The sequence below is a fragment of the Bombus pascuorum genome, chromosome 14 (genome assembly GCF_905332965.1).
Source record: "Bombus pascuorum chromosome 14, iyBomPasc1.1, whole genome shotgun sequence".
Taxonomy (NCBI): Eukaryota; Metazoa; Arthropoda; class Insecta; order Hymenoptera; family Apidae; genus Bombus; species Bombus pascuorum.
This window is the reverse complement of record NC_083501.1, coordinates 3875108-3903099: the sequence shown is the minus strand read 5'-3', so window position 1 is coordinate 3903099 and position 27992 is coordinate 3875108. Positions and strand designations below refer to the sequence as shown.

Here is a 27992-nt window from a genome sequence, read left to right as displayed (position 1 = left end):
TTAACCAAACGAAAACAAACGACCAACAATTTATCAAAGTTCCGCGAACACAACGCTAACCTATCTTATACCTGCTTCGTATACATCGCGTCTAAACTAAACATCAGTAATTACGAAATCTGCGTAGATGTCTCTGCGGTCGCACATATATACCCACTATGGCGCCTATATTCAAATTGAAATCTAATTAAATAAATATTCCATTAAGCTGAAATAACGATCAACTCTGAATATTTTTGCGTAATAATTTACCACTTAACGATATGAGATAACTTATAGATTATAAATTATAAATTAAAAATTGATACACTATGAATTTTATTAACTTTTATACTAAAAATTGTTCATCATAGTGGTAACAGTCATCTCTATAATATATATTATATTTATTCATTGCCCTTATATATAAATCCATTTTATAAAATTATAATGCCTTTTTATATTTCTTATTTTCTAACTTATTTTGCCTGCTAACACGTGCCATGTATATTTCAGAATTTTACGAGGAATAGAATAATTTCAAAATTCGTTTCTAGAAATTTCTTCTTTATTAGTGAACTTGTTATTTCTTATTATCGTAAATACTTGCATTGTTTCAAACACTCATATTGTTTCCTTAAAAGTCGATGGACTTTTCGTGTAACTATACATTTCCAATACGTAATAATGAATTTTTAGACGCTTGAGCTGATATGAGAGAAATTTGAAAAGTAAAAAATGGTTGGTAATGGGATATAGAAGATTTGTGAGCACAAGAGTTTACAGTTCGAGAAGTAGCTATATTATAATTTGAATAGTTCTTGAGCGAATTTCGAGTAAACTTTGAGTAAAAATTTGAGCAAAATTTGAGAAATATTGGTAGTGCAAAGGATGGAACCGATTGAACCTGTTTTCCTGGAATAATCGACGATTTCGCGACACCCGGTCTGCTTTTCCCGTTTTCTTTGGGCGTTTTCCTCATTCCGGCCGTTTTCTCCGGGACCACGGGTTACGCGGTGAAGTACGTGGCGCGAATTTCGAATGCGGCGAACGTCGGTCATGCCCTTGGCGAGATTAATCGCTGGCCGGCTGCGGTCAGTTGGCTAGCAGCCCGGGTAGAAAAGAGGAAGAGGCCGAGAAATGACGGGACAGACGGCCAATAAGAATGACGGATCGCTTGTTCCCAATGACGCATCGGGGAAAAGCGCTACCGTGCAACTTTTCTAATTCTAACGTCTATAAATCGCTTTCTAAATCACTAAACTGATCCTTTCGCAACAAGATTAACGTTAGAAAATTCTTCAAAGATAAACGACGTTACGTGTCAAGATTTATCCATTAAAAAGAAAGGTTGTAGAAATTCTATTTATGTCGCATGCAAGTTGATCGAGGGTAGATTTTGTTTTATTAGAAGAAGAAGTTTCAAAAGATCAGCGGATGTACGATTTATGGATCACTTTCTGACTCTACCGATCCTTTCTCAAACAGGTCAACAAAATTCTAATTTTCATTGGAACCTTTCATTAGAAAGAAAAGTTTTACAACTTGTAGGAAGATTAAATCGATTCTCGAGTTGCAGTCAAATGAACCGAAGATGGAACAGCGATGGTTCAACGAGATTCTCCGAATGGTTTTGTATTAAAGGAACAAATTTAAGAAGTTTTGCGAATGTACGGTATACGAGTAGCTTTCTACGTCGATTTACGGGTCCTTCCCAGGATGTCAACGTTAGAAAATTCTCCCAAGGTAAACGAATTACGTAGAAAAATCTTTTTCGTTACAAATAAAAGTTGTAAAATCAGCTTAGGGTTGCGTTCCACTGTATCGAAGGTACAAGAGCGATAATCGAAAGAACACTTTTTCTATTGAAAGATAAAATAAGTTCTAGCAGTTGCATGGACGTGTGATGGACTTAGAACGACGCTCGATGGTGTTTGCAGCGAACGAGCGAGTGCTTTGCATTTTCTAGCGCAGTAGCTTAAGTTTAGCGACAAACGATCAATAAAGACTCCGCGGTTTAGGAGCACGCTTCGCGCCTATCGCCTTCGAAACGAGCATCGGGCGGCTCTTCGTCGACGGATATTCTTCGCACGTCTCGAGATACTCGGGCCGAGGGCCGCGCCGGGGAATGCAAACTGACTGCAATTTAAGAGCCGAGGGAAACTGCGAGACGAGAGCACGAAAATTTCCGCCGTCCATACCTGCCAAAATCGATCCGTCTCCGCCTTTCAACCACCATTGTCACATTCTCTTCTATTAAGAACTGTTCAGGCTTTTCCCACTAAGAAGCTTGCAAGCTTTATTAAACGAGGATCACTTGTGTAGAATAGTCAAAGTTCAAAGAAATCAATCGATATATTGGTTTTCCATTTAAAAGTTTGTAAGTAGAATTTCGTATATTTAAGGGGGAAAAGAATTGCTATTAATTATAGCTTTTTAACTAATATGTTACCAATATGGTTTCGCAATTGAAGGTATCGTTAGCGTGAATTTTGATTGAATTCCATGTCCGCATTCGTACCAATTGCTAGAGATTTCAATCGTGCAGAATCTGATCTCACATCCTTGACAATTTCGGAAAATCAACGAATGCGTCTCGAAATATTCGCAAGCTCTCGCAAACCATTTGAATCTATTCCAAAGACACCGAGATTAAAATTAAAGCAAAGATTAAAATTCGAGATATTCGTTGAGGTGTACAAGATTCGTGTAGAATAGCGGCGCTAATTTAATTATGAAAAAGCGTGCTGATACTGCATGTTTTACAATTTCGAGTTTTCGAAACCGTTTAGAATCGCGGCATTCTCAGGCCAGCGTGTTAATTTCTTGAAAGAGTGCGGTTGCTCGGTCGGACTTGGTGCGACGAGTACGCAACGAAGACAACACGTGTCGACGGGCTTGGCGAATTAATTCATCGTTGAGGTAAACGAAGGGAATAACTAGCTGAAGCGGATGAGGTGGACGCGTGTAATAACGAGATGTCAGATAAGACGAAGCGAGGCGAGTCGGCTGAAAATCGCTTCTCTCCGCGCTCCGATTCGCTTGTTCGCGCTGCTAGCGTGACACGCAGCCGCGTGCGACCGATACTCGACGCCGATCGCGCTCTGCACGAGATCCAGATCGCCGGAAATCGGCGCACGTCACGTTGCGCAGCTCGAAGACAGTCTCTTTGTGCGCTCGTCACGTCAAACGTTTGCAACTTCTTTTTGCACAGACTTTTGTTCAACGATCGCAGATGATTGAATCGTTCCTTTTTTGTGGTTTACCCTGACTATTGAATAAAGCTTCTTGCGCTGCTTTTTGGCACTCGAACGTTTGGCCGAATTACGTCAGAATAAAGATCACGTTTCCTTGGTTTGGCACCAAACGTTTTTCCAGAGTTTCGTCCAAGGAAAAATAAAAGATCGAATTGTTTCTTCTTTCGTGAATTTTCCTTCCCCCCTGCCCTTCCCGTTTTAATTTCCCTTACAGCGAATATTTTCATTTCCAGGTTTCGTTTAGTTGAAATGAAAAATGGAATTGTCTTCTCTATCTCTTTAGTTTACGTAATTGACGTCGACGCTGTAATTGTAATTTTGCAGTTTGATTATTAGGTTGATCGTGGTTTGTTTGTTTAGAAACGAAGAGTATTTCGGTACAGAAAATGATCGAAAGTGAAAGAAAGCAATTCATACACTGTTCGTATTCTTCTTTGACTAGAATTTTTCTTATTTCTGAGGGAAAAAGATCGTGGCTATTCTTCGTTGGGGTTTTGAAACTGCTTTGAAGCAAGACGAACAGTCGAGGCGATTTCAAATATTTATAACGATTAGAAAAATTACAGTACATTTGAAATACCTTAGTCGCCATCGTTTAATAATAATTTATTCGTTCAAAAGTAAAATTATTATAATTTTCGACATTATTAAAAGTCAAAGGATATTCCAAATATTTCTAGCTTCGCGTTTTCCAAGAACTCAATTTCTTCGGAAATTGTTCATTTCTTTTGTACCATTAATTCTCGTTTTCACACTATATACCTTCCATGGACACTTACGAATCGATATAAAAGGAATTCTTCCTAAACAAACTGCGTCAAATCTTCCACTTTCCATCGAAAAAATAACGTTCGGTCTTGTCCACGAAGAATCACAGAATTTTGCTTACGTATGTTACATTCAACACGCTGTCCTTACGAGTTTACGACTTTCAAAAAATATTAGAAATTTGTACATCAAACTGCCTCGCGACGTCTAAATCAACGAAATTGATTGCGCGGCTCCTGTTTTTCAAAACTAACGATCACTGCTGTCCCCCAAGCCGTTCCCAACGCTCACAGAACTGCAAAGTTTCACTATTCTCACGAATCACACTGTCACGATCGTAATTGATAATATCACACCACGAGTCGTCGTTTTATCGCCGAAAAAATCTGCCAAACGTGTTCATCTTCCTCGAGAAGTTTCACAGGAACAGGCGAACGCATAACTCAGAACTAAAACCACTAATTGCTGTCGAGGATTCGCTCGGGAAATCGACCGGACAAACTGGCCGGAAATGACAGTTGTTCGTCGTCAGTTCGCAATCTGAATTGGGCCATCTTGCCTTCGTTATTTCATTGATTTTCCAATGGAATCCGGATCGCTGTTTTTGGCTGGTTCGTTATCGGCTTCTCGATATCCAGCAAAGATACAACGAAATCCATTTTTCCAACGATATTGCCTGTGCAAGGATTTTTGGAGCAATTTCCAGCGTCCGATTAAACCGGTAGCGGTTGCTGCTTTTATGGTATCATTGCTCGGACGATTTCCAAGTTCTGGAACGAGCAGGAGGAGCTGTTAATCATCCTGTTGAAGCAGAACCACGGGCACAACACTGTGACCCGCGATGGCTATCAACGCCGGATTAATTCACAGTTTCTCCGGCCGAGATTTATGGAGATAGCGATGCTTAATTCCTTGCGGTGCGGCTCTGTTGACAGCTTTTTTATCTATGCTCTGTTCCTGCTAATGGATCTTCAACACTGCAAACCGCGATCGCTCTTTTCTGTCCTCTCTTCGATCATTCGTGTCGTTCCATCTATTGTATTTCTTGCATGTCGAAAACTTGAACATAACTGATAGAATACTTCCGTAATCACGCAGTTGAAATCGTGTCAGAAAATATTTTTGCTAACTTCTCCTTCCGAATAACGTAACACCGTCGCTCGAAAATTTGGAGCGCTATTTGAATTTTGGACGAGTACCAACTTTTCCCTATACTTCTTCTACCATAGAACCAAGAATATTATAATTCTAGATTTTATCTTTAGACGTAGATTTTATCTTAATTTTAATCTTTATAATCTTTAATTTTTATCTTAATTCTAGATTTTATCTTAATAATATAGTTTCATACGAGGGTGATATTACGAATAAAATAATTATTTACTCGATGAAGCGATTATTTAGTTCTTTTGAAATGCCAACACGCAGCAAACCTTCGAGTCTTCGAACGAGCGTTTCTTTCGTATTTGAAGAAGATCGAAAGCTTCAAGGGACAACTGATAGCTGACGAGGAGTTTGTAGCTGTAGTTTTCGACTTGCTCGTCTTAACGAGTGTCGTTTCCTTTTCTTATCTGTCGTCCCTTCGATGACTCGTCGATCGTTCGTTCGAGTTGCTCCATCTTAACAGCTTCGAGAAACACCTGATAATAATCGACGAAGAATTTTCATACTTCTAGCTTTAATTTCTCACTCTCTTGTTTACTTCCTGTGAAAAATTTCCTTTTTAAATGATGTGACTATGGCTTCCTTTTTCATTCGAAGGAACTTTAAAGGACACTTGATTACTCACGAACAGCTTTCACCTTTTAAGGTGTACTTTTTCGAACGAACTTCAGGTTGTATTTTGAGTCTTTTTCGAAATAAACCGAATTTGTTTCCTTTAACCGGCAAGCTGTTTCGATGTTAACGTAAAGGGGAAATTAGATCTTTTTTGACGAATACGGCGAATAAAATTTTTCTGATGGCGACGACTACAATGCGCCAGCCGCTTAACAACATGGCCGACATTGCGCCAAAGAAACGCGCCAAGAATTCTTTGCGCTCCTCAGCTCCGTCTGCTATATTCGACGCCGGAAAAACAGAAGAAATTCTGGAACGACAAGCAGTAGCTTTCCAAAGTGTTCTGCATACTACGAACGTGACACCACGTTGATTAGAATCGCTAAACCACCATTGTATTTTCACACAGTTCAAAGTCCAAACAAAGTCCAATCAAAGATTCGAAATCGTTTTCAACAATAAAATCTATATTGATACAATATCTTACGTTTAAACTACACTTACACCATTTGCCAATTGTATCCTAAATTCGACAACATCGTATTACCAGACAGCGAAATTCCAAGTCGATCGATTTTCTCAACTAATGCATTTCGAGAAATTTTATTCGCCGTATTCGTCAAAAAAGATCTAATTTCCCCTTTACGTTAACATCGAAACAGCTTGCCGGTTAAAAGAAACAAATTCGGTTTATTTCCAAAAAGACTCAAAATACAACCTTGAAAATTTGTTAAATTCTACTCAATTCTTAGGTTCCGTAGAGCAGCGATTTCTAACATTTGCTCGATTCGGTCGTCGACCATTTTCTTCTCAACTTTTCCGATCTGTCAGACCTCGAAAATAATTTTGTGTCGTCGTAAAATTCAGATGAAACGCCATTCGCAGAATTAATTCTCGCGGAATACAGTGTCTTCTGTCTTTACCAAAGTCAACATTTACAATGAGAATCCGGATCGAATTATCAGAGAATTTAATAAAATATTAGTGAAAAGGATCACTTTGTAATTCTGACGGTCGTCTGCGATAAGCCAGAGGATTTAAAGGCGAAGAATAATTACGGGGCGTTAATTAGCTGGGTTTTGCCGCGTCGGACGGCGACCAGACGGGTGTTCGCCAACAAAAGCACCACTTTTCCAGACTTTTCCCGTCGGACGCGTTGCGTAAGTCGCGCGACATGTGGAAACCGAGCGCACTTCCGGTTCAGGATGGCACAGCGCCAGGACACAACCGGCGAAACGCGAGAACTTCGTCTCGGAGCTTGCGGAACTTCAGAATTCCTCCTCCTCCACCCCCTTTTTTCTTTTTCATCCTTTTTCGAACTATCGCGGAAAGATTTCTGATTAACGTGAAAAATACGAACTTTGATTTTCTCATTGTCGTACGATACTCTAAGTCACTTTGCGCACTAACATTAGTTGAGTTATCGGACATCGTAACGTTGCTAATAAATTTCGAAGAACCTCTGAACTATTCTGAATTTGTTAAATGATCTGTAAACGAGTAAAATAGAATTGGAGAAATGTCAGCTTCTGTTTCATACAAGCAGGACGTGGAAAATATTTCTAAATAAGTTCTGGTCACACCTAGGTAACAAAAGGTCTTTTGAAACAAGTGATTTATGGAAGGCAATTGATGATGGTGAATTTGAGGTATGACAAAGGGCAGCTTAAGCTTCTATTTTGTATTCGCCTGACACTTAACGTTCAGAATACAAGCTCTTTCTAATCCCACTAAATTATTATATTTACAAGTTCAGTAATTCTCGTCTTCCTTGGCAGAATTCCTTGAAACGTCCATTGTTCCTTAACTGTCAAATAAATTTCTTACGAACGATGGATCAATGAAGAACAGGAGACTGTAACCAAAAGAGTAAGACTATTTTCGATCGACTTTGAATTGGAAGCGAGTTCCAAATTCTACTTTCGCAAGATTAATTGATCCGACCGAGGAAAAACTTCGATTTCGGTTTAATTCTGCAATTCGCGGGGTCAGTGAATTTTTCCGCAACTTTAACTCGCTGCGTCGAGTTTCCGCTTTAATTTTATTTTAATTACCAGCTGGCACGAAGACGCTCGAACTAGTAATCGGGGCGTAACGAATTTTCATTTCCTTCGCTTTTCTTTCGTTTGGTTAATACATTTTTCCTCGATTTTTGAAGGCTAATCGATGATCGAAAAAATGACACTTTCAAAGTGAATCTGCGTAAAAGCATCTTGCCAAGAGGCAAACAAACACTTTGCCAAAAGTTTCTTAGAAAAAAGCGAGGGGTGTTATTTTTTCACGTAAGATCAAGAATTCCTTACTTGAAAAATAGCTAGCAAATTCTACACCATCAAATTAAAACATGTACATTGATCGAATTATTAAGATTCTTTCTCGATAAGCGTAACAATACACCAAACAATTCACTTTTCCTTAAGAGTTGTTCTTACTTATTCGCGAGAAGAATCATTCTCACATTGTTTCGCGAAAACAGACACGTAAAACGATGCAATTTTCATCGAACCAAATTCCTTTCCCATATCTGTCACTAATCTATAACAAATCTCTACAAAATTCTCTGCGCATCAATTTTTCTTCGTCTTATTATTCTCGCTCGCCTTTAATAAACCTACACGAAATTCTCCTCGCAGCAATTATTTTGCGTTGCCCAAACAGACCAGTTTCATTGTATAATAATAAACAATACAACGTAAGAGGAAAAGATCGAAAGAGCAAACAATGTAAAAGCACGAAATCTCTGAAGGAAACTCGGTAACAACGTCGTCTGATTAAAGTGACAGGCGGCGAGGCAAGAATACGGTTAACAAAGCGAACGAACGTGAAACGTCGCTACAGCCAACGAATGTATCCGCGGCGTGGATGAATAAGCGATGAAACGGTTGCATCGCGTGGCAGACGTCCGTCTCTCTCGATCTTCGATCAATCGTTAGAGAACCAGCAACGTCCAAACGATCAGAACCGAGAAATATTCCGATTTCTGCGATCAGTGATACGCGAAAAGCGGAGAAAGTGAGCGGCTCGGGTGAATTCCGCGCCGAAATCGCGGCGGTTTGCGCAAACCGCGCGCAACAAGTTCGACGCTGTCGCTCGTAAAACAAACCAGAGCCACGGTAATTAAATGCCTGTCGATTTTTCCGCGGTTGTTGCTGGTATTTCGGCGAGCATAAGGGAATCGCGCGACATGTACAGATTCGCGGATTTTTATCGACATAATTTAAAGCATGAAATCTAAATGGAGATTCGTTTTAGCAAATGAAAATTGCTACGAGTATTATACTTTCTAGCCTATTCTATTCCAGTGTATTCTTACTGATTTTTCACCATTAAATTTCCTATAAATGCGCGAAAATCCGCAATCCAGTCGTGTATTTTTTCCACACGAATTTCCTCGCTTTTTCGATAAAGCTTTTCTGATTTCTTGCCGGAGTCCTTCGATGTTTCGCGCGTAACGACGAATTTCGTGTAGTCTCGGTCGGTTTGAGAAAGGGAAGATGATTTATAGACGAACGTAGGAAATTTATATGGCGGAGAAAGGATTTTAGGATTTGAGAAGGAGGTATATTTTAATCGAATATATCGAAAGCTCGTTTGCTTGAAAATAATTTCGAAATTTAAGAAGCGACGGTATACCAGTTTCAAGTAGAATGTTCACACGAACGCAATGAGAATTTATTTTGGCTAAAATAATCTGAAAATCCGGACAGCGATCTTGCTTAAACTTGAGGATAGAATTTTATGTCAGATTTTTCCATTCGAAAAGGTACTGTGTTTAAATTTCAGCGTCTGCCAATCGCATTGAAAGCTTATCCCGAGCAATACAGTTTTCCAGTTTGACAGATGATTCACCTAAATGCGAGAATAGAAGTTTTACATGGAGAAATTAATTTTCCCAACGCAATTTTGGAATCGAGAAAACGATAGCGTTTAAATTCGAGAATAGAAGATTCTGTCAAATGCGTTGCAGGCTTTTTCAAGGAAAGAAGATTCACTTCGGTGAATGGCAATTTGATTTCTTTGCGAATTTCGAATTTTAAACTACGATTATTATGAACCGCAGGCTTGTATGAAAGTTTTATAGAAAGTTTCTCGAAACTCGTGGAGTTTCCTGCCGTATGAATCTCAAAATTGCCAACTTTGGCGCTCGAACAATGCTTTCTGTCAGATCTCTTCACACACCAATAGTAAACTTCGAATATTTCTCAGAAACCTACGAAAATGAAAGCAAGCCGCCTCTACAGCGAATTCTACATCCGCCAAAAATCCAATTTTCTTCCCAACTTACCAAAAAACTAACTGCTCTTGCCGACTGAAACTTCAGCCAGAGAATCAAACAGAAACTCATCCACGTCTCATTTTGCAACTCGCGTGGCATGTTCGCGACCGATTCAAGAAATTCCACCGCATAGTTGGATCCAATTTCAAGTTTGAGCAACTTGCTCACTGAATTCTAGCCGCGAGACTAGTATTCGAAACTATTCTTAAGGAGAATCTAGCATTCGCGTGTTATCGTCCAGTGAAACGAAAATCTCCTTCTCGTCGCTACTTGAACTCCGAATTAAACACTCGCTGCCACTGTGTTTTAACGTCTCAATTTAGATTCTACCGGTAGCCAGAAGCAAGATCTACGAGGTATATTTGTCGCAACACCTGATTCATCCGATCAACGTGTCTTTTTGCGCTCGAACACGATGTTTATCAGATTCTACGATTCGCTTATCAACGGAACAACCTGTTCCCGCGTTGGACACGTCGAAAGATTCTCAATTGGAAGGTAAAATACGTTTAGCCGAGAGATTGACGCGTGATCCATGTTTTTCGTCCGTTTGTTTTAATAGTTTTTTGTTGTATAATTACTTGTGTGAATGGTTACCGAGGATCTGATCAGACAGATGTTCCAGACAGTTTGTATAAGCTGTGTTTGTATAAGATGTTGCTTGTTTCGCAAAACGATTAACGAGTAGCGGATGAACACGATGTTGCGTTAAATGGCGATCTCTCGCGAAGAATGAAACTTTTACTCTTCGATTTTGTCGAAGATAAACGTACTTATGTAGATGGTTTAGCAATGATTCGTGCGTTCTTAACGAAATTACGATTTTATTTAGTATTGTTTCGTAAAAGCAGGTTCCTCCTTATCTATCTGTAGCCTGTATTATATCGAGAATATTCTAAAATAAATCTAAAGGTTGTACAGTGTACTAATTTGATACTGTACTTTAGAAAATTAAATTTTCTTCCGAAAACCTGTTTATTATATAGTGGCAATTGTACGTATGATTCGCAAGATGTTCGCAAATTAACAGTTCCATCTATCGTTCGTTCTCTTTTCCACGTATTTGGACTTCCAGAAAAGACTTATCGTACTCTGTCAACCTACGACACGGAAAATTTGAAGCACAAGTTGTACGGTTTATTGTAACTAACGTTTCTATCCTCCATTTTCTTGCAGAGAAGGGATCATCTCCTTTTGTATCGACTTAACATTCTTAATCCTCTGGACGAAGTTTTGTGTAATATGAATAATTTAACCATTGTATATAGCACATATTTCCTGTAGCACCTATTGTCATTTCAGAAAAGACACCGACCTTTCCCTACTAATCTATCTACCTGTTATATCCGAAACTCTACCATAAACATTACTTTTATGACATTAACGATATTGTTGCCTATTATTTTCTTCCGAAAAAGATAATCGATTTAAAATGTCGTGTTACACTGACAACCTCAAATATTAACAAACTCTTTGTGTCTTTCACTGTTGTCTTTTAGGAAATATCCTAACCTTCTCTATCGACATAAGACGTTTAATTATTTCTCGTAAAATTCAATGAATGAATTTTTATGGAATCTACTGTCTTCTAAACAATACTCAAATCTTATAATGATCAAACACATTTCCTACAACATTAGTAAATTGAACATTTCTATTTTCTTCCAGAAGAGATTTCTACCTTCCTCTGTCAACATAAAACATATTGTTGTACTCACAATTTGAAACATAATTCCTACGACATTAACAAATCCTTGCCACCTACTGTTTTCTAGAAAATAGTCTATGCTTCTCTATCCTTCTCAACGGTGACATTGTTTTTGGCTACAGATAATTTAGCTTTAATTTCGTGTGTCGAAACAGTAACCGTGGTCCGAGGCACAACAACACGAGTCGCTCTCGCCTCGTCCTATCACTCATGTGTCACCGCTTAATTATTATAATTACAGTCAGAATTTTAATCATAATACCTGCAACTTTAACAAACTCTTCCCACCTACTGTTCTTCAGAAAATATTCCAACCTTTTTCATCAACTTTGAACCCTTACTACCTATTCCATCGAAGTTCAACATCACCAAAGCAAATTTTCCTATTTTCCTCTAACAATCGAAACATCTATTTATTACACTGCATTACACCTAAAGCTGTATCGATTACACTGCAACCTACGAATCCAAAAACCGTGCACCTAAGCCTGCAAGATGTACACATCGCACGTGAACCATCTTCCACATCGTCGCTACTTCCTTGCAAGCCTCGGATCACTTCTTATCGCTCGTATTACACCGAAACCTAGGCTACGTGTGATCACGAAGCTTAATCCTGGCCGAATCACAAGACACTGTAGCTTTGTAAACTGGGAAACCGAGTGTAATCTGTCATATGTCTCACCTGGCGGCGTGATGCCGTGAGGATTGAGATGCGGATGATGATGCGGGCTGCTGAGGATCCCTTTCCCCTGTAGATGATGCGCCGTCGGTCCAGGCGAACTCGTGGCTGGCAGATGCGCCGCCGGATTGTAGAATCCAGCGGCGGCCAGGGCGGCAGCGCTGAAGTAGCTGGCCGCTGCCACCGCCGAGGACGGATGCGACAATTCCCTCTGGCTTGGCAACGGGGGCGGCGTTTCCGGCGCGGCGGCCGGGCTTCCCGGTCCGCCGGGTGGCGGTGACGCGCTTCCCTGGGACGACGAGCCACCCAAAATCGGCGGATGTGTCGTCGCAGCGGTCAACAACGACGAGACGCTAAAGTCCGTCGGTCGCGGGGCGGCCGGCGCCGGCAGGTGGCCGCCGGATATGTGTCCGTTCGGGTTGCTGGACGGCGTGCCAGCGATCGAGGTCGCGAAGGCCGAGTGCTGATTCAGAGCCGTCGCTGACGCGGGGTACGCCATCCCAGGCCCCCCCGCCTCGGCCCTCGGCCCCGTGTTTGCACCCTCGACCACGTTAGCCTCCAATTCTCTGCGTCTACGTCGTTGACCCTCGATGTCCTTCGCGGAGGAGTCCACCTCCTCCTCCACCACCTCCTCGAGCCGTGATCGCTGCTGTAGCGCGGAGGGTTGCGGAGTGCTGGCGCAGTGGGTACCCCTGCACGCTGTGTCTTGTTCGAATCTCATCGAGACGGGCGGGTCTGCCGAGTCGCGCGAGATTCCTCTTCGAGTGACTCAAACCGGAGAGCGGCGTCCTTTTATACTCTTCCTTCCTTTCTTTTTCTTATTTATGACGTTTCTATCGATCTTGGATTTTACACTTAAACAATCGGATTTCAAACACGCACAATAACACAGATACACTTGGCAATGTTGGTGGAAAATCTTGGCGATTGGTTTTACACTTGCTTGGGGGTGGATTTCACTGAACCTCGCGATGCCACGTTGTCGACCGTCGTGTATGTCTCTGGTGGTCGATTCTTCGGCATGCTCGAGTTTGTCGATGATTTAGGAGGTACGTGTTCGAGGTGTTCAGGAGCGTAGGCCGAGGTCCTCGCTGCGTTGTCGTCGCGCCCGCTGCGAGCTCCCCTCGAAGTCCGTCGCGAGTCGTCCTCTCGACATCGTACGTCTCGTGGACGTTGCGAGTTCTCGCGATTCCTCGTTGTCTTCGAAGCGCCGCCAAGGCTTCGATCCACCACCAAAAAATGTCTCCAAGACGTATCAAGCCCCGTGCTGTCTGTGGAACTTTGTATCCGGTGATCTCAAAGAAACACGACGAAGCACACTTTCTCGATTCACCCGAGGAAAGATCTTCCTGTAGAATCGGCGGTGGCGCTTAGACAGAGTCACACCGTAGCCCAGAACACCGATTGCTCGGACAAGTACCACTATACGTGCACGTCGAGGACGTATTAAATCCTTGTGTCGTTCACTGTTCACTGACTCACTGTGTCGTCCACCGATGTCCACTCGAGGCCAGTTCCGCAGAGCACTCACTTCCTCGACACGAATATCAACCGCGTTCGAACGAGGCGAGATAGACACGACGAGACGCGACGCGAGCACGCGACCAATAGGGTGGAAACCTGCTTCTCGTCGTTGTCTTCGCGAACAGTGTCGGGGAGAGCGGAACGACACGAACGAGTCGGGTCGGAGCAGCGCCCGACGGCCGGACGACACAGGCCGGGGACGAGGACAGTTCGGACTAGCTTCCGATATCCTTACGCGAAAACGCAAGGCAAGAGAGACAAAAAGGCGAAGAGAGAAGAGAGAGGGCTCTCTAAATGAGACACGGTGATCGGGTGCTGTGCGCGCTGGTCGCCTCGGTCGGGGCTGGAGAGCGGACGAAAGGTGTTACTTGGGTGGCGCCGCGATGGTCACTGAGCAGCGCTAGGATTGACACCTCCTCTGGGGGCTCACCCCCACACCTCCCGCGGAGGTGTTGGTGTGCTAAAGTCCTCGTCCGGATTCAGGGCGTGTGTACGCGCGCGTCTACGTGAAGACGGGGGGCGGCCGCGTGTGCGTGTGTACAGACGGAACGGAGTGTGCCTGCGCCGCCGAACGGACGCGGGAGGCGTGAATGCTGGAGGGCAGCGACGCGAAGACTGAGACGGTACAGGGGCTCCTCCTCCCTTCCCCTTAGACCGTTCGTGCAGCCGCCTGGTGGGGGAACTTGCCACGACAACCTAGCCGACGCACGATGCACTACCGCGTGGAACGAGAACGGGACTACTAACCGGGTCGCGTGAACAACGAGGAGAGAGAGCTGTCTACCGAAACCCCACCACTTCTTCGAACGGGCGATAATGAGCGCTCGTAGTTCGGATTGGCGTTCCGGCGCCAATCCGAGCGGCGTTGCTCTCGACGCCTTTTCCGACGTTCCCTGTTTCTCTTCAGCAAACGACGCTTTTCTCTCTCTGTCTTCGTTACCCCCACCATGCACGCATTCTACACACAACGCTCCGAACGTTCTTCCCTCGACTCTGTCTCTCTTTCTCGCGCGCGCGCACGGCCCCCACCATCGCGCGTTTAAGGGTGTTAACCGCGAGTACGCCCATTAACACCACCCTCCCCGCGGCACCGGGTTGTCGAGCGGGGGTTCCAGGGGGGTGGGGACGATCGACGTTGCTCGAAGCTTCGCTGTCGAGAACGATGCCGATTGACACGTTGCTGGATTTTCACCGGCCTCGCCGCACACCCACCGATAAAACCGAGCTGCTTTCCGCGATAAGAACGTGACGCTCGCGGTACGTTTGGTTTAAAAGCGTCTGCGGGGTGTCAGATTCTCTATGACACAGTCTTTTGAGAATATTCTCAATCTCTAGATTCTTCGAAGTTAATTATATGTTACTCTTTCAGATATTCACAGAGTATTCTTGAAATCTAAGATATTTTCCAAAAGTAACATTCTCGATGCTTCAAATCGAACGTTATTTAAACTCGCAAGATTGCAAATCTCAGGTGACATTTCTTCGAACTAATAGATAAATAATCGCACGACACAAATATGCAACCAAATTTACTCGTATTCCAACAATTTCATGCGCCTCCAATTTCAGTCTCCTCCATAGAGCGAACAGGAATTCGCGTCCTCGCAGCGCGCCGGGTGCGCGCCGAGCCTCGACAGCCGGTTTTCACCATTAATCCGGAACGGCACTTCATCAGTCATAATTCAAGCCGATTGGCCGTGTCAAGAGCCGTCCGAGTTTTCCGCGAAAAGCCGAGTGAGAAATTTTCGCGAGCTGTGCCAAAATTCGCGCTAGTCAGCGTCACGAGCATCACCCCGCGTCTCTCCCCCTCCCCTTCCTTTCTCGTACGGATCGTTCGAAGCGACCTGCGCTCTGCACCGCGAGAACCGTCAACGGAGGAGAAACCATTGATCCCGCCCATTCCGCCCCCACTCGTTGCCACTATCCCCTCCATCGAGCGTCACGTGACGTCTCCCAACAACCCGGTTCTACGTCAGTATCGCCGGTTCCTTCAGCACCTTCCCCTACCCCCATCCCGGTTCCGCCCCCCACCTCCACCGCGAAGCCACTCTCGGTTTTTCGCCCCGATCGTCGTGTGGCCCCCTCGTCCTTCGCGCCGTCGAGTGTTAGCGAGACGCCCAGCGCGTCACAGTGTTGCCAAATCCGCGAGAGCTTTTCCACCGTGATTTCCAGAAACACTCTGCGCGATAGCCACGCTACGAAATCGGCCCACAAGATTACGTTGCTGCGCTGGACGAGGCGACCCGCTGCGTTCTATCGTGATTCTATAAAGGAGTCGGATAGTCGAGCATGTTTCTGTGGTGGTTTTTCGAATAGGAAGTTTTATTAGGAAATATTTCGAAAACTTTTCGGTTGATATTGGGATCGTAAAGGAGATTTGAAGATTATTTTGGAGGTTCTCGACAGCTTCTATGGATCTTGGAATCTTTTTTATTTTTCTGTTAATTGAGTGAGGAGAAAATTTGATTAAATTTTCGGGCTCGAAATTGGAGTCGTACAAAGGCGGCGAAGGTGGTTTTGGAGGTTTTGGGAATCCGTAACAGTTGTGCTTCTGTCGAAGTTAGGCAAAGGAAATTTGGAGATTCGAAATTGGATTTCCAGAGGAGTTTACGATTGTTTCGAAGGGGTGTAGGTTACTTGCTACTTCTGTTCCTTTAAAAAAAATAGCTCGGTTCTTTGAATTATTTTAATATTATTTTTCTATCGTTCACGAGTTTCATAAACTCGAGGAACACGTAAAACGTTAAAATTATTTTTCGAAACCTTACTTTTCCCCAAAGTTATTGATATACGTGCTGCTTCATTTCAACGTGTCTTAGGGATTCCAGAAATTTTGTTAAAGTATTAAAACTTTTTTTATTTGTCAACATTCTGATACAATACTTGGAGGATTCCAGTTGAGTTAACACATTCATTGGTCTTAAAATATCGTCTATTAAAAGTATCTTTGTCTCGAACATCTAATAACGTCTATTCGAGCACACCATTGTTCTCTTTAATCTTGCGATTCGTCAGCTCGAAGTGCGTAAGAATAAAAATGCAAAAGTTGTGACAGATGTATTTTGTGGATGCAACGTGTGCATCAATAACAAATGAATGAATTAAGGAGCACTTTTCGTGATGACGTTAAAGGAAGCCTGTGACGAACCTATTCCTGCACTCTTCTCTACAAGTATCAATCGTACAATGGATTAAAATTCGAATAAAAATTCCATTTCTTTTCTCCTGTTAATCTTCCCTTTCATCAAATTCTCTCCAATTACATAGAAGATTCGATTTATAAAAGTATCAAGGCTCTTATCTAATCCGTATCGTTAAATAAACTCACTGTAGAGCTTTTTACGCAACAAATTACTTTCATCGATCCTCTCGCCTCCAAAAAACGTAACGTTCAACAAGTTCCACTCAGCGCGAGCCAATCAATTAACGAATGACTGGTTGAGTACCGTTCGAATCAATGAATCAATAAGAATATTCCTCGAATCCCTTAATATCCAATAATAATTCCTGTGTAACCATAACTATCAGTTTCGCGTCTAAATGTACAAGTTCAACGATTTTCAAGTTAAATAAAATAATATAACGATGAATGGTAACTGTATTGTCCTGAAGTGATTCAGCTTTGATATCCAAATCTAGCCGCGACCACATTGAAACCTGTTCACGCGCATTGTGAATCGCATGGCCAGTGTAAATAGAGTCCACGGACCGCGATCGATTCGGCTGGCTTTCGTGTTTCGAGCCTCGACAGCGTTTATCGTAGCGAGAGCATTATTGTTTACGCCACGATTCTTTCCTCCCTCGAATCTTGGAAATTTTGAAGCCAAAACGGGGATAGAGTTTGTTCGAAGACGAGCAAAATTAGTTCGAAATCACTGGAGATTCTATCGCAGTTTTTATTCCGCGTGGAAAAATTCGCTGGAGATTTTATTCATAAATTTTTATTCAACCCTTTCACGCTGCACAACGCTGTACTTTAACGAGTTTTTAGCTAATAAAATGATCAATGTAGTTATTGTATCTTCTTTATAAAAAAAATTGCGGATATTAATAATCGGTCGAACGTAACTTTTCCTTAAAAAAATCCGATCCTGCAAAGTTTAATTAATGCATGCTCGAGTTATTCGAAAACTGCAAATATCTTTTTATTGTCTATTTTTATACGAGTTAATCTAATAAAATATGACCATATGCGAATTTTTTATTTAATAAATTTAGAATTGTCGTGAGTCGTTCTTCCGATTTGGCGGACAGTCGTTCACGTTAACTCTTTGCGGTCCTATGTCGGGCCCAACTCGACATTCTAGTCCGTTCGATGTTCAATTTCAATACATAAAATGTGAAACGTCGCGCTGTTAATATAGCTTGTTCAGGTTTCTCGTGCTGCACTGTCAAATGCTTAATATACACTGTTAGCTGTCGAGTATCTGTCAAGCAAACAACCAAGAACCACCTCTGAAGTAGCAAAGAACACACTGCACGGAACAATCCTTAATAAAAATCTCGTTTAATCCCATTGTATAAAGCAATCTGACTCCTAAACGTTCTAATGGAACGACTTTTTGCTATCATTTTGCCTTGAAAAAAGTTTAAGATGCTTTCACCCGGACCGCTTCCGATTTTAATATATGCCATTCCACGCAAGAGAGAGAAAGAGAGAGAGAGAGACCGGTGAAATGGCCACGGGGAAGGTTTCACTCTGGATAATTGGTTTCTTGCGAAGATCTTGCGAGGGTTACGGCCGCTATAGGAAAAGTGATTCTGAAAGGAAAAGTAACGCGAAAGAAGTTACCTCGTTTTCCGGGGGAGGCAAAGAAGCGGCAAGTTACGCGCGATACAAAGGCTCTTCCGTCTCGATCGATACTGCTTAACATCGGTTTCGATGGTTTTAAGACGCGCGGCCACCCGAGCACAGCCGTTCGAACAGTTGCAAAGTTCGCCGCGGGAGCAGCAACAAGCTGCACGGAACCGTATGCTGCTGCGTTAAGCCCCGTACACGCTTACGAAATTATTTTATTATACTAGACATTCGTTCTAAGTAGAGAAAACCAGTTAACTCGTCACTTGGATAATAATCTCTTCATTTAGAGATCCTCTATCTGCTTACATTCTTGTTTAGCTGCTGCATTAAGCCCTGTACACGCTTACGAAATTATTTTATTATATTAGACATTCGCTTTAAGTGGAGAAAACGAGTTAACTCGTCACGCGGATAATAATCTTTTCATTTAGAGATCCTCTATCTGCTTACATTCTTGCTTAGCTGTTACATTAATTCTTCTACACGCTTACGAAATTATTTTATTACACTACACATTGGTTTTAAGCGTGACAGATGAGTTGATTCTCATTTTAAGCAGCGTTTCTGTTGAAAATATACGACCAATATTATTTGTACGTTGTAATCTGTACATGTATGTAAAATAATGAACATTGCAGTAGAATTCCATGTACTTGAACCACATTTAGATATCTATCGGAATAAAATTTTAGTTACTGTGCAAAATAATGAACATTACAGTAGAATTTCATCTAAGTGAACTCCATTTACATAGCCATTGGAATGAAATTTTAGTTAGTGTGTGGCGCAATGAATTCTCATCGATTGAATCCACTTGTTTGATCATCAACTTCTACCGTATGAATGAAAATTCATAGCTAACGAAGAAAATCAATAAATACTATTACTATGTTAATTCCATTTACGTATATCAACTGTTTGCTCTTCGATCGATTCGGATAAATGACATTCTGCTGTATCTATGAATCGTTCAACAACCACATTGATCAACTTCATTAAAAGTGACGTACGAAAATATCTCTTTAAATTTACATTCGAAAATTCACGGTTGCTTTCTATCCATAGTAGTAAGACATTTGTTTCTTGAAAATTTAATATCAACCACCTCCCCACTTGAATAACAGAATCGACAAACTTGTGGAAAATGAAATTGTTCGTACGTACTGTAGTCATATATTGAAGTTTTTCTCATGATCAATGCACCACAAATAAACCACCGATGAATCGTATTTTTCTGAATGAAAATACGAGCATTTAAAACAGAAGTCTGCTACATATAAGATTGCATTAAATATTTAACATGCGATATATAGAACAATATATTAACGCTCATTGATTTTTAGAACATAGTAAAACGAACTTAGTTTACAAGTAAGTAATACGAACTGTTACCATAAACGTGACTATAGCTTTAATTGATTCGTATTACAAGCGTGCACGTGGTTTTACGATATTTATTTCTCCGAAATAATTTATCTTGTAAGGTCGTATGTATTGTAACTTGTTCTGTAACTTCGTACGAACAAATATCTACATGTCTTACGAAGATATTCCGAAATGGTAATTACATGGTAATTACACGTATTTTGTAGCGTGTTCAAGGCTTTACTCATTACCAGACTCGCAGTTTACTACTCGAGGCTGCTTAATAGCTCCATTCACACATGACTGTATAATCCTAGCGCTGTCACGATGCGGATATATCAATACAGAAACACTTTCATTTTCATGCTCCTATTATTTTCTACTTTGCCTCTTTGTCCTCTATCTGACTCGTATACCTCGACTATAATTCGAAGCCCCGAGGCCAATGCGTAAGTAGTTCCGACCAGTATTAATGACTCATCAATCAATAACTACGAACTGATTTTTTTACCACCGAATCCCCTAGGACCTTCGTGAAATCCATGTTTTTCCAATTTCACTACATAGAAGCATCAAGATCTCAAACATATATTTTCATTGATTGATTATATTCGTTATACATTCAATGTATATGCACACACGATATTGTAAAAATCTCGAGACTACTTGTGAACACCATTGAAAAATGGTGAACACGCAGAGCATACCATAGAGAGTGATATTACTTTGATATTTCACAAGTCATAACATTCTGTGTATCTTCATAACTAAATTTAGCAATTATATGCAAATTATATTCTTTAAGCCCCGTATCAAGCGCGTTTGTTAAATGTCGGCATTTAAAATTTCCCATAAGTCGATGAATATTGCCAATCTACTCGTCAGCTGCCCAACTTCCACCCCTCTCGTTGCACCAAAGTGTCCAAGATACTCAAAACCTCCAACAGCCCCTTATTCACCAAAGGATCCAAGAAAGTACACCAATCTATTCGTATCTCTTTAAAACAGTCACCCATCGTCTGATAAGTATCTAGAATTCGACGCTGGTAAGCGTTGGACGAGGCAAAAGCTCGGCCAGGCTAGGGAACACGTCCGACGGGCTGAAGCAAGAGTAAACTTCGCGTCCTGGAAGGAGCCGGAGAGTCCAGTCGGGGCGAGAGGGAGATGGATCCAGCTTCGAGGAGGAAAGCGCTTAAAGATAGGGGGGAAGAGAAAAAAAAGGGAAGGAACAGGGATAAGAGGACAAAGAGCGTGCATGTGACGGGGATGAAGAGAAGCTAACCAGACGAAAGAGAGAGAGGAGGGGAAGGGAGAGGAGAGGTGGTCATAATCGCGCAGACCGCGTCATAATCCGCGACGAAAAACATTTGACGAGCGCGCCTGGCTGGTAAACGGGCAGCGGGACGGGGCGTGGTCTGAACTGGCTCCGCCCGTCGCGAACAACAATCCCCACTATCGCGTTGTAGCGGGCCGCCAAGTGGGGGGTTCCCCGGTGTCGCGGAACGCGCGGAATCGCCGGAACCGAGGGGTGGGGGGTCCGCGAGACGAGGACGGAGACTGGCGCGGCATTCGTCCCGTGACCACGACCCGAGCAGGACGGAGAAACTCGGCCGCGCCGCTTCCTGCCTTTTCTTTCACGCGCTTCTTTTTTTTTTTACACTGTGCCTCCGAGCACGTACTCGCGTATATACGTAGCGAAACGCGTCCGCGACCGCGCCACCGGGAATGGACACCTACGGCGGCCAAGTGTATCGATGTTCGAACGCCGTCTTTACGATCGACACTCGCCACGCTCTTGCCGCGTTCCAGATTCTGCCCGCTTCTTCCCCGGATTTTTATTTGTCATTATTTCGAATTAAGCAATGTGTTTCTTAATCAGAGATTTCTATAATTATAGAATTAGAGCTAGCGAAGGTATTATTAGTTCCAGTTAGGTCGACTTCAGTTCTTGCAGGTATAGATATAACGATCATAAGAGAAGAATACGACAGGGATGTTTGTTTTGATCTTAATGTCACTTTACGAGTAAGAAGGAACGTTTCGATGTAACATGGAAAGAAGTTGTTTTCGTTTACTTGCCAAGTAGATTGGACATATGTTTCTTGTAATGTCTCAGATCATTTAGTAATTATATTGAGGATGTTTTTGTTGATTCTCTGATTCCTTATAAGTAGGAAGGAACGTTTTAATGGAATATGCGATGAAGTCATTTTCCATTTACTTGTCGAGTCGATTAGACGTAATTTTGTTTCGCGCAGTGTCTCAGATCATATCTTTCTATTCCTATATACGTACAAATGCACAGAATGTATCTTCAAAAATATAGAAAATATTCAAAATGGAATACCAGTCACGGTATTTAAAAATTTCCCGCACAAATTTCAGTAATATAGTTATAACAAGTAATTCATTACAGTTATCCCGCCTAAGGTTCATTTACAATAAGAAAATTTTGCAAAATCAGAAAATCAAATAGAAACATAGACTTCTCTTATCGACGAGTGATTTCCATCATGGTTGACGAAACTTATCAAATATCATCTAACGGACTAATTTCTCCTTTGCATAATTGTCAACCTGCCTCGACCACTCGCCATCAAAAGACGTATCGACTGACCAAAACCACAATTCCAAGATCTCGGTCCTTCGACCGGTCCTCCAACTGTTGTTATCGATTTTCTCCATCATATTTCCTGTGCATCGATCATCCTAACGCTGAAATTCCACGTACTCACTGTGCAACATCAAAACCGATAACCGATCTCTAGTCTGACTGTTGCGCGCAAGAAAATTGACTCGCGGATGCAAAACCGTCGGTGATAGAAGATTATAGCAGACGCCTTTGAGAGGCGGCGAAGCGGATAAGAGATCGGCAGCCACGGCCTGTTCTGCTTTTATTAGGACGCTTAGCCTCGCTGTGAGCTCGGCCAGGAGATAGTCCGCGCCAGATATTCCGTATTTTCTTGTATAATACGGCCCGCTAAATAAGGAGTTTCCAGGCGACCGGATCCCAGCCGGCGGTTCAACCATCGGCCAATCACCGTGTACCGATCCGATCGGGAATTTAATGCCGGTAATGATCGCGAGCCACGGCTGGCCAAGCCTCCGCAAACCGGCCCGAGTAAGATCTAATGCGTAATTGCCGGTGCAACGGAGTTAGCCCCAGTCGTTAACACTTTGTTCGTTGCATCGTGCTTCCAGTGCCGTTTCCACTCATCATGCTGCGCGCGTTCTATGATTCCACGATGTGATAAATTCGTTGCAGAAAACGATTTCGTTATTGCTAGAGGATCGCAGGATGATTTTCCCGCGGCGATTCCATCCACACATTTTTCTTTGGATTTTAATTGACTCTGAGAAAGGAAGAGTCGATGGATGTTCCTTTGTTGGTTCCTTCTGCTTCGATTAGTCTTGGTTGTTTCCGATGTTGTTGTTCGACACGGTCATTCTGGTAGGCACAGAGATATGTATGTAATTTAATCGAAGATGGTTTATATCTTTACTCGTGAGGCTTTATAGCAGGATTAAAATTCCTAACGCGAGAATTATGTGTTCTTGTATATCGTCGAATTTCGATTAGTTTTTTTCGTTGTTTCGTAGGCTGTTGGTAAGTACCTGTGGTAGCCTGAAATATGTAGTTTCATCGAAGATGGTTTATATCGCTAGTTGCGAGGCGTTACGTAGAGATTAAAATTGTTGATGCGAGAATTATACGAGACTTTTGTATACTGTTGACTTTCTGTTAGTTTCTTGGTTGTTTAATAGATCGTTTGAAAGTCTATGTGATAGCGTGATATATTGCGGATTATGAAAGTATTGGAGCACTACTTAGTGCAGGAAAATTTACTTCGTATCATACAAAACATTAATGCCATATTCACTGATATATTTATATTTATGATCATGGTATATCTCGCGATTATGGTTTCATTATAGCGCTACTAAAATTTCAAAATGTTTCGTGCAACGTAATATACAGAAAATATGATCATAGCAAGACATCTAGAAGTGTCTACGATACTTTCGTCAGCAACTGTATGTAGTTTAATTGTTTGTACATAGTTGTGCGATTTTATAAAATCATATGGTGTTTCTGGTTCGTTTCTAGTAATATGATTTCACCAATTGAATCACATTTGTTAATGAAAACATCATTGAAAAGATTTAATGGTATATCTGATACAATGGACGAGAGTAATTGTCATCTTGAAACTTATATTAATACAATGAGATATGCGTTATATAGAGCAAGTATGATCATGTGTGATTCTTGAAATAGATTTAATCTATGTATTTTTATATATCGTGTAAACAAAGCTAATAACTTATCGTTACATTATACTGTAATTGACGAGGGATCAAACTAAATTATATCAATTACATAGAAATATATTACAGCAGTTTTTACATTTTCATTTTATTCTAAATATCATATATTTTTCATATTAACTCTTTATGCCTCGAATAGAATTTTCCTTGTACCGCTACAAATATTTCACGCTGATATTTGATAATTTGCTATATCTGTACCAAAATATATGTATCGTTACAAACATGTATTAAGTAAATTTCACATGGAAGTTAGCCTCGCGTAAGAACATCCTCTTTGTCTTTTTCTTTTGCCGACCGAAACTATTGATTTATGAAGAAGTTTCTATAAGATAAAGAACGTATACTAAATAATCATGCGATATGTGAAACAGTATCGTGTAATCGTTAATGATTTATTTATGTAAATCCAAGAAATAGTACATACGTTTCATAATTAGCAAACAGTGCAACTATAATTACAATTACAGTTCGTGAATAACAGTTTTCCCAAATTCTATCGATTTCTGGCGAATTCCGAGGAACAGGATTTTCAGATAACTTGCTTTCTAACCCTCGGAATTTTATAAAACGAATTTTAAACCTCCGCATCGCACCAGATGCATTTATAATCCGTTAATAACGCTGTTCGAATAAAACATTGCACTTGGAAGTAAAATACCATCGTGAGTTTTCTCCCAATCTATCGATCTTTGACGAAATTTCGTAAACAGGATTTTCAGATAACTTTCCTTTTAACCCTCGCAATCTCGTGAAACACTTTGCACCATCAGGTGCGTCCGTAACGCGTTAACGATGTCGTTTGAATAAAAAATTGTACTTGATAGAATATGTGGAAAATATAGAATACGATTGAAGAAGGATTAATGACGAAATGAGAAGACAGGGACGGGGAAGGACAGAACGATCTCGCAAGCGACTCGCGAAACGCGCATCGACCGGTCACCGAGCGGATATCGAACGTTTTGTTGGTCTCGCCGGTGCGATAAAAACGGGTCGTTCTATCATCCCCGTAAATCTCTGTCCGCTGGTGTGCATTTCCTTTGAAAGTGTTTCCTCCGTCGCTCGGTTCGCTGGCCTCCTCGGCTTCTTGCGCTCTCGCGACTTTATTTATCGCGATCCACCTGACGATTCGTCCGCCTCCAACCAAATGTTGCGCAACATTGCGTTGAATTTCGCGCGATATCGCGACCACTAGACCGATTACGACGCCTCTACAATTACTTTCGCTCGATTTTTAACTGCGAAAATATAAATCGAGTTGGACGAGTCTCGGTGTGAAATTGATTTTCCATTTAATTTATTTCTCGGCATCGTTGACTCGCTGGAGCTACGAGGCCGACAGAATTGCAATTCCTTGACAGTGGAGTTCGTGATCGTAAAATAACCGATACTCCTGCGTTACGTAAGACTTCTCAGCGATGATCAAAAAAGAGAGAAAATTACACAGAGCCGTTGGTTTCTCACAGTGAATTTCGTGTCGATCGTGGAAAAAGGAAAAGCGATTTAGTATTTAGCATCGACTTTGAAACTGTTTAAGTTGCAAATAAAGAGAGAATGAACATTGTTTTGCGTTTACAGTTACATCACGCAATTCTGGAATCGACGACAGCGTGTTCGTTGGCGAACGCGACAGAAACGTTGTTTACGATTACGTAAAAGAGGAGAAATATCGAAGTTGTTCGTTCGCTACGCGAGCTGCTGTTCACGAAATTAATAATTCCTGCAACTAATAAATATATTCTGCGGTTCTTGAGTCGCACGTGATTAAAGAAGGTAATAAAAGATCCTTGCGATATTAATTACTTGCAAGGTGTATATGAAACCGTAAGAGAAGGATCGAGACTCGGCAGGGTAAAATTACTTTGATTTCGTGAGTAGTACGGATACGATAGGATAAGGCTTGATGTTGCTTTGAGCTGATCTTTGGAAGCAGTTTGCATTTGTGGTGCGCATTACCTGCGGTGTATTGAGAAACGAAGACAAGCAGCGAGCGAAACTAATTAGTTCCACCGTGAAAATATTTACCTGCTACTAGAAATTGATACAATTCCCTGAAATATTATACCTGTGAAAACACGATATTATATGAAATTCTGTCGCGTAAATAAAATTTTGTATCGTTTGAAATTTCAGAATAAACTACACAGAGAATTAGCGAAATACACGTAGCTATGTGTACGTGCTCGACGCGTTTTCATCTTCTCAAGAACCAAACTGCCAACGCAATTTGAACACACGAAACTAGGATCACGGTGTGCATGGTGGCGAAAACGTTGAACTAGAATCCAATTCCAAATCGAATTGCCATTCATCAATTGGAAATGAAAAAAATCACGTCGAGAATTTCAACTTTTCCTCTTTCGAAACTCGTCTGGCTTTTTTCCCTCGCGCAATCTCAACTTCGTGGATCATCTTGCGGATGCGCGTAGCAGTATGAAAACGAAAATCCACGAATTTGTCATTCGTCAATTCCAAATTGTTAATTAAGCTTTCCTTCTCTCGTGGAAATTTATCCTAAATATTTGCTCGTAAAATCTGAATCAGCGTACCTTACCAGTAATGATATTACGCGCAAACGATCGATTTGTCATTCGTCAACCCGAAATCAGAAACAGTCGCGTGAAAAATCCAGAAGACTTCCCTTCGTCCGAAACTCATATGGAATTTTTTCCACGCAAAGTTTGAACCTACCTGTCGCGATTCCACGCCGCGGCTCAAACCTCCTTCCGCCACGGTCGTATTTCGAGAACCAAGATCTAACAAACCACGACGCATACCGGCCGCGTACATCGTCGCGCGGCCTATAAATCTCCTCGGCCCATAAACAAAGCTTTTGATGCAAAAGGTCGTTGCAGCATATGCGTGACGAGTTGGTCGGCTAGCAGCTCGCCATGCACACACGTACAACATACGGATATAAGCGCGTACACACGAGCGTACAAAGACACGTATATGACGCGAGAGGGCGGGTGGACGCGTTGCCGGACGAGCCGAGGGAACAGAGTTGCTGACGCTGTTGCTGAACCCTGCTGAAAGCTCTCTGACGGCTGAATTTAACGCCAGCCCCGTCGACCCGCCGTGTAACTGGCAGCCTTTGCGCTCCAGGAACGTGGCCAGTTTCCACGATCGCCCTTTTGACTCTGCATCGAGAGACAAAGAGGGATGCTTGTCGCGGGTACATGGTGTTTCGTGGCGAACGTTGACGAGCTTAGCACGAACAATCGAACGTAGAGCGGAGGTGATTTTTATAGTTTTTCGGGCGATTTTTCCAGGTACAGCAAAGTGGAATTGCAATCTTCTCCAATGATTTTCGCACTCTATTTTTTCTTTTTTTTTTTTTTTTGTACTCTTTTGTTCGCAGATTTTTAGCGTTTATCGATCTGAAACGTGCGTTTGAAAATTTTGGGATTTGCCAGTAGAGGAGGAAAGTTTCTCGAATGATTCTAGAGCTTTGTGAGTTACCTTTTAAAGGGGATATTGGCGAAGTGGCGAAGCTCGACGTGATCGACGTGAAACTATCG

At 41.9% G+C, this 27992-nt stretch overlaps 1 protein-coding gene across 3 annotated transcripts in view; it reads right to left on the bottom strand.

Annotated features, from left to right (window-relative positions):
- Positions 1-14740, bottom strand: part of LOC132913882 (optomotor-blind protein) — a 167321-nt gene extending 152581 nt beyond the window's left edge. For 2 of the 3 annotated variants that reach the window (XM_060972507.1, XM_060972510.1), the window contains exon 1: positions 12453-14740. In XM_060972507.1, the coding sequence (XP_060828490.1) occupies positions 12453-13170 (718 nt within the window). In that variant the 5' untranslated portion in view covers positions 13171-14740. The remainder of the gene's footprint in view (positions 1-12452) is intronic. The other variant, XM_060972509.1, reaches the window with a different exon arrangement.
- Positions 14741-27992: the final 13252 nt, after the last annotated feature.